The sequence below is a fragment of the Apteryx rowi genome, unplaced genomic scaffold (genome assembly GCF_003343035.1).
Source record: "Apteryx rowi isolate R43461 unplaced genomic scaffold, aptRow1 scaffold_232, whole genome shotgun sequence".
NCBI classification, from domain to species: Eukaryota; Metazoa; Chordata; class Aves; order Apterygiformes; family Apterygidae; genus Apteryx; species Apteryx rowi.
Window position 1 is genome coordinate 78,204 of NW_020448664.1, and position 7,874 is coordinate 86,077.

Below are 7,874 nucleotides of genomic sequence, written 5' to 3' on the forward strand. Positions count from 1 at the left end.
CCATTCCTCATCCTCCTCATTGCTAGAGCAAAATAAACATGTGTCTGTGTGCACTGATGCTGGTTTGCTTTCTGTTAATTGCCTGGTTGCCTGTTTAGGCCAAGCGCCCTCCAAGAACATGCTGGGGTTAAGGCTAGTGAGAAAGACACGTGCAAATGGACAGCTTTTTGATGCTAGGGCAGAACTTGTTCATGCCATGAGCCTCTCTCACAGCACCTCTCCGAGTGGCCCCTAGGGAGTGTGGTGCTGATGGCTGTGCCCTTTGCAGGGAACAAACAGGCAATGGAGGGCAGCTCCTCTCCTCCTGCTCTGGCATTTGTACCACAGAGCTGGGATCATTCCTGGCCATGATAGAAAGCCTCTGTCCCAGGCCTCACTCTCACACAAAGGAATGGCTTTCTTCTGTATATACTGAGCCAGTGCAACTGCTTTTTCAGGCAGCCTGTTGTCCATCAGCTGCTGGGACACCCACACAATCCCGCAAATTGCAGGACTCTCTGCAAGGACAGCTCTAAAAATATCCAGCCATCATAAATTATCCTGAAATGAATTGTTTTAAAAATAGGTTTTGAAATGACTGTTCCTCTCTGTCTCCTTGCTAAAAGATCTGCTGGTAAGGAAGTCACTTAGCTTTTCACAAGTACCAGCACTGGCTGCAGCCAGAGACTCATGCTTCCAATATTCAAGTCAAAACCCTGCTGACTGGTGCCAAAACAGACCTGGATCTAGGGCATCCACACCGAGGCTTGCAGGGTCCTGAAGAGATATTGCCTGTTGCTTGCCAGAAGCTGGCAGAGCACAGAACCACAACCAATTACCATTCTCATAAATAACAGCCCGGCAAAGGAGCAATGTGACAGTCAGAGAGCAAACTGAAGGAAAAAATGTGGGCTGTATTCAGAAAGCAGCAGATCAAATTCTTCCCTGGATTAGCCATGCGCAAGTCCAAGGAATAGCCAGTTTGTCCTTATATACAGAAGACAGCCAGAGCCTCTGCTAACAGATGTGCCTGAAGCTGTGCAGTGTGCATGTCTCATGCTCACCGTTAGCATTATCTTCAGTCTTGACAGGCATGAGGGGGCTTTGGGGAGCAGAGTCTCCACTGAGGGAGTAGCTGTGCTCTGCCTGGATGCCTGGAGTGGGTGGATCCAGGTCCATGTCTAGCAGCGGGTTCTTTTCAGCCAGTACTGGGTCATCGAAGAAACTGCTGAAGAGCTCGTTGGAGAAATCCTCCATGTTGTCAGAGAAGTGATCCAGGTTCTCAGAGAAATGCTGAGGAAGGACCAAAGGAAAGAGAGTGTTAGTGTGAACTCCAAGAGGGATCTGAGAGCTTTCCCCTGCCCTGAGAGCCAAACCCCAGTAAACCTGTTTGGATGGCAAAAAGTAGTTCCTGTCCCTTGCTCCCATCAGGTTTGTAAAAAAACCACTTTGAATTAAGATGGAAATGGCCTAGGTGCTGTGTAACTTTTCCACCTTTTTATTTATGCCACAAGCACCTATGAAACTCTTCTGTGCTTCCTAGCATCCTCTCACTATGACATCTAGCATAAGAAAGAGCACAAGGCAAGAAATCCCTCTGATAACAAAGTGCAAGTGTGGCAGAAAGTCATACTCTTCAGCACCTGTCCTTAGTGACAAGCACTTTTTCATGTTCTCTGCCAGCAGCAATAGGCGCTTTGATGCCCCAAAGAGCACCAAACCAGCTGCTGATTTCTATCAGGGGAAAAAAAAAAATCAGTTGGATCAACATAACAGGAAGGCCCCCCTGTTGTATTTAATTTCCTCTGGGATTCACAGCCCCTCTGTGGACCATATGAGGCTGTCCTCCAGCCAGATAATGCCTGTGAAATTCTGCTCCCCAATGAAGTTTAAACACTACAGATGGGCTGTTAACAACAAACAATCATTCCACTAATCATTCCAGTAACAGTCAGTAAATCTGGCCAGTGCTGGTGCGGAGCTGGGTTCTTGATGCTGCAGGGAACCTGCTTCCTTTGAGGCATATTCTCCTGTTCAGAAGTCAGATCACTAACTTTTCCATTTGCTACAACAAAGCATTGGTTAGGCAGGGAGAAAAATGATGGTTGCCAAACACCAGCTGAAAAATTATCCTATTTGTTGGCAGATTGAGGCTTCTGGCTCAGGGAGAGGAAAGAAAAGACAGATACATTCAAGTGACTATATTACACAGACGGAACTGTGTAACTTAAATGAACTGGAGAGAGCTGAGCAAAGTCAGACTGGGTCCCCCCCCCCCGCCTGGAAAAGCATCTGGGTGGGCAGAAAGGCATTGAAAGAAGCATATTGAAATACCAAGAGCAACAGGGTATGGATGAGAGAGAGAGTGGGAGAGAGCATGCAGATCCTAGAGCAGACTCATGAACGCCAATGAATTCCAGTGTGATGGCCCAGCTCGGGAGAGAGCCAGGCTCCCAGAGAAGCCCTGGAGGGCATGGTGTGTATTCAGTCCTTTCTTTCCCCAGCAGTAGGACAGAGGGAGGAGTTGGCCAGAGGACCCCGGATGCTGGAGCCTGCAAGTTCCTGTTCCTACAAGAAGGTATATTTGTTTTACCTGAGCACAATATCACTCTGTCAACAGAACACTGGCTGTCAGAGGGTTAGGGTGAGGCTGGGGAGTGAAGTAGACTCCAGCAGGACAGATCCATGCCTCCCACCACAAGGTGGGGGAGAAGGAGAGCTGCAGCAAACTGCAACATGGCAGTGCCCTTCCCCCTCTGGCACCAACCCCCAGCCACTTGATTTAAAAATCAGATGCCCCTGGAGCATGCTGGAAGCGGGGAGAATCCATGATGCCTGCATTCTGCCTGACATGTGGTTCCTCGCCCTCTGCTTCCTTCCCACTTGTCCTGTCCTCACACTGTCTTGAGTGACAGCTTGACACAACACCATCCAAGCCACTCCTGGGAAGGCAGACACTGCATGTGCAGATAAGGTGGAGGAGGCACATTCATGCCAAATCCCAGTGTTGAGGCCCTCCCTGGCATGTCTGGGCTGAAGTATTCTCCGCTCATTCCCATACCAGCAGCAGGGGTGGTGACATAGCTTGGTAAAATCTACCCAGCCATTTCCAAGTTGCCTAGAAGCACTTCTGCACTTGAATAAGTGACAGAAAACACTTCCCATCTGTGCTGAGCACAACCATTTTTTAGAAGGCAGCTGAGTCAGCAGAGGGAACTGTGTTAAATATTTATCAAGAAGCACTGGAAAACCAGGTTTTGTCCCATCCTATAGCAGAGAGGGGTGAGAGAGTGTACAGTTCTGAACATTAACCCCAAAGAGTGCCTGCTCATATAACAGCTGTTCTGTGTCTTGCTTTCTCTAAACAAAACAAGCAAACACAGGATATGGACATGATAGCCTTACGGTAAGGGTGAGAATGCAACTGCAGAAAAGTGAAGGGATTCAGACTTCTGTCTGCCAATGCACAGTGGAGAGCACAGTGGAGCTGGGTCCACCGTGAGGCATCCAAATCGCATACTATCATAACCATCAAAATTAGAATGACCGTGTAAGCCTCAGGGAGGACCGGGGCCAGATGGACAGCTGCAGGAAAAAACACCCGAGATGTTCCTGTGTTTCGAATTTCTTTCACAACCTTGCATTAACAAAGGCAGAGGTGGGAGTGAAGACAGTGAGGGAAAAGTTGCACTTACACAGGAGTTCCACACACTACCTTTTAGCAGCATCTCAACCACAGTTAGTTCTCTTGGTCAATCAGTGGTCTTCCCATTGTAAGACAGACCTGCCCACACGGAAGAGGAGTTATGTTTCTGGGTTTATTTTAAAACCAAAGAGTCACCTCAGTGGCAGCTAAGGGGTGACAGATCAGTAATGAGGGCAAGGGGCTGAATATCAGAACCTTGACACAGGCAACATTATTGGCAGAAGTAATTGCAGATTTTGGGTACTTCTTTTAGACACCACAAAGCAGGCTTTCTGGAGGACCTCCCTGCTTGGAAATGAGGAAGCATTGCTGTTCTCCCAAATGCACAAGAGGTCAGCTCCTCAAGAGCCCGTTCTCTCCCAAGAGATGGAGACCTACTGCACAATGAGGAGAAAACATGGGTGATGAGCAGAGAATGAAGCTCACACTTTCCCTGGAAATCTACAAATATTGCAGCAGGTACCATTCCCTGAGATCCTGGGTCTGATCCTCCAGCAAAGCTACATCTTGGAAATGCCTTCTCATTAAAGCAGCCCCTTTTCATCTTTCACCAAGCACACATTTACCAGTTCAGCATCTCTAAATGGGAGTGGTGGAGAGAAGGGAATACTGTGTTTAAGGAGATTAGCTATTCTCTGCGATTGGGAATAATTATGGTTATTATCAAAGATGGCACAAGGGATCAGGAGCCCTGAAATAGGAAGTTTACCCACAGCGATCACAGAGCTGAATATTGGTATTTTACTCAGAGAAGATGGTAAGAGACTGGAGGCAAAAGAAAGCAGGAGAAGGGAAGGACAAAGTAAAAGATGACAACACAGCTTTATAACCTGCTATATCCACAATGGAGACTAAAGGACAAGCAGGAAGCTAACCCGAGTCCCAAGGAGATTGCTCTGTATCTTGGCTTGGTTTTGTTCTCCCCAAGAGGAGAGATACCAACAGATAATGTTAACCTTAGGATAGACTTCTAAGCAGTAAAGGTATCCATGCATGTAACCACCTGGTAACAGGAAAAAGTGTCCTCTTGCCCAGATACAACTGAGATGGGCAGTGTGATGGGCTGCCCAAAGCTTGTTTTGGATAGATGCCATCAAACCCACTGCTAATAAGATCAGATTCAGCCAGCTAACCCAGGATGTGCCAACTCCTTCTCACCAAGTGGACTGTAGTGGTCCTTCCAAGAAGGTCACTTGCCATGGGAGGTGCTGGGCAGCCACTAGCCTTTCCTCCCATCCAGACTGGGGCTAGCAAAGCTGAGGACCTGCACATGCCTTTGCTCACACTGTTGCAGTGAAAATCTCAGCAGACCAGGAGGCGCACATGTAAGTGGAAGGTCCACAAAAGAGTCCACAGGACCTGGACGCAAATGAAGGTGGGACATACAGACATGCACAAGCAGAGGAGGCTCATCTTGCAGTCTCTTCAAGGTGTAGACTCTCTCCCTGGGAGCATCTTCCAGCTCCTGCTCTTCTGGGAATTGGCCAAATATTTCTAATTGTGACAATGAAGGATTCTGCAACTCTGCTGAGATTCTCCTTTAAGTATCTCCAGTAGCTTTCATGCAGATGGGCCTGGCTTGAGCAAAGGGGACCAGACAAATGGGAAACGTGATCCTTACCATCCTGGCCCAGAGGGAGCGGGTGTGAAGTGTACTGGGGGAAAACGGCTTCCAGATGGGATACAAAGCTCACAGCAGAGTCTCATTTTGCATTATTCCCTCTTGCTATCTTCCCCTCCCTTTCACACCCTCCTTCCTTCTCCTAACTATGCTTCAAAGCCAAGAAATAGCACGAGATGTGTTTCCAAAGCTGTATTACTAGTGAGCGGTCAGGGAGGGGGCAGCCAAGGGACAGAAACGCAATGGCGAGGATGTGCTGGATTGCCTGATCCAAGCCTGATTTCTGGCTGCCCATCCCCCCCATTGCAATTTTAGGAGGATGGGGAGGCAGCACCAGAAGGGGAGATACCAGTGTATGCACGTACAGGGGAGGCAAAAATCACCTCATCTCCAAGCCCAAGAGAGAGCCTTAAACTGCTCTGATGCCACAAGAGAATCTGCTCCGGCTGAGGCCATCTCAGCCACATGGAGAGAGTGCGAATCTGTCAGCCGCTGGCTCCTGCTCCCTCCCACTCCTGGTGACTGACATAGGCACTGACTCTTCCAAACATGTTTCCACCACATGTTTTCACCCTGACCTCATGCTCAGGGTTGTCTAAATAGCAAACTGTGTGTGCATGCATGCATTTCTTGTTCGAACACCCCTTCCTGTTGTACAACAGTTATCTTGGGAGCTAATGTAAGACATCCAGACATCCAAATGCAAACTCTCTATTTCCCCCCACTCAGAGGCCGTATTAGACTTCTGGGGGCCTTCTGGGGAGGTGAGAGCCTTTTCCCCTGCCCGGTTGTGTATGGGATGCCTTGAGGTGCCATGATCACAGCCCAGGGGCACCACATATGGTTGAAGAGGGGACTGCTTCCTCTCCCTGAATCCACTTCTTTTCCTCTGTGGTCACCCTGGTTAGGTCTGTGCCTCCCTCTCCCTTTAGCACCCCCATCTTTTGACTGTGACTTTCCCCTTCTCACCTCCGGCTGAGTTGTTTGGAGACAACCTCCCTTCAGGATTAGTTTAGTTCTCACAGCCTCCTTGCTCCCACTACAATGGTCTCTCTCCAGAGAGAAACCGGCAAGGGGCTAATCCAGCTGGACAGCAGCCCAGACCCAGGAGACTAAAGGCCTTTGCAGGTTGGAGGTTCTGCTCATACTGGCAGGCAGCGCAGATGGGGAGGGGATTCTTATGAGTTTTCTCTTTTCTTTTTGAAAGTATTTTTCCTCTTTGCTTGCCAAGATAAATCTCCTGTCCCAGCTGTGACATCTGCATTTCCCTTCTCTGCTTTCACTAAGGAATGAAGCCCCCTGCACTCCAGCTTCACAGCCGAGGTTTCCTTTACATTCCAGGGAAGAAGAGCCCATATACTCCAGACAGTCCTTTTGCTCTCTTTAAAATGCAGTGAATTTTAGTGCTCATGAAAGTGAAGGTCTTGACAGCATTAACAAGATCCAGGCAGGACAGACAGATGCTATGCACACTCCTCAGTCTAGTCAGTGCATCTGCACCCTGAGGGGTACTAGGGATCATCCAAACACCTCTTGGCTCTCAAACCCCTCTGGCGCCCCTCTGTCTTGACCTGTATTGCTCTTGGTGTCTTCTCTCACCCCTCAGGTACTCCAGATGCCTGCTGCTCCATTCTGCCTGTGTACCTCAATACTAACCTCCTACACCCTCTTGCTGTTCCTGGATCTCTGCATGACACAGCTGAAGCTCTCCAGGCCTGTCCATCTGCAAAATCCAATGCTACTTCATGGCACCCTGACCAGCAGTACCCCTCGGTCTTTCCCAGATAATGCTCCGCTAACCCGAGATTATTTCCAGTGCCACAACTTTGGGCTATGCAGTTAACCAAATGCCTCCCTGCCACCCAGTCTCCAAGCAGCAGAGGGCCTGCCTGTACCTGATCTGGAACCAGGCCCAGAACATACTGCCTTCTGTAAAACCAACACAGAGGGACAGAAAGAAGGGAGTTTAGCATTGCCCAAAGCAACGCAGGGGAGCTGCGTCCCTGCAGACGAGCCGTGCCATCAGCTCCCTCTCCACACAGGAAGCAGCCCCTCAGACCAAAGGCGCTGTGAACTGTTATTCTCCGGTGGCAGCCTTGTCCCCGGAGCCTTGCGGAGTCCCAGCAAGACTCAGGCACAGCTCACTGCGGAAACCTCCTTCCATCAAGCGTCCGTGCCAAGGACCTGGATTTACAATTTCCAGCGCTAGGCGCCACAAGACCTAGGAGGAACGACGGAGGCTCAAGACACAGTCAGGGGAAGGCGATTTGGGGAGCTGCGCCAGGAGAAGGCGCTACCCCGGGCGCTGCGGTGAGGCAGCCGCAGCCATGCCGGCAGCCCAGGTCGCCGCAGCATGCCTTGGCCTCGCCAAGCATGCGGCAGCCGAGCCCCGAGCGCCTGCGGCCGGCCGCTCCCCGCCTCCCCAGCCACCCTTAGGCCTTGCTGGGCCGATCCCGGAGGGGAGGTGTCTGCGGGACGAGGGGTGCCCAGAGCGGGCGGGACACGGGGGCCCCCTTCCCCCGCCCCAGCGCGGCCCGGCGTGCCGGGCGCCCGGGGGCCGCAGGGCGC

At 50.5% G+C, this 7,874-nt stretch overlaps 1 protein-coding gene across 2 annotated transcripts in view; it reads right to left on the reverse strand.

Annotated features, from left to right (window-relative positions):
• CREB3L1 (cAMP responsive element binding protein 3 like 1) overlaps positions 1-7,874 on the reverse strand; it is a 49,674-nt gene that overhangs the window by 21,305 nt on the left and 20,495 nt on the right. For both annotated transcript variants that reach the window (XM_026065867.1, XM_026065866.1), the window contains exon 2: positions 1,044-1,272. In XM_026065867.1, the coding sequence (XP_025921652.1) occupies positions 1,044-1,272 (229 nt within the window). The remainder of the gene's footprint in view (positions 1-1,043; positions 1,273-7,874) is intronic.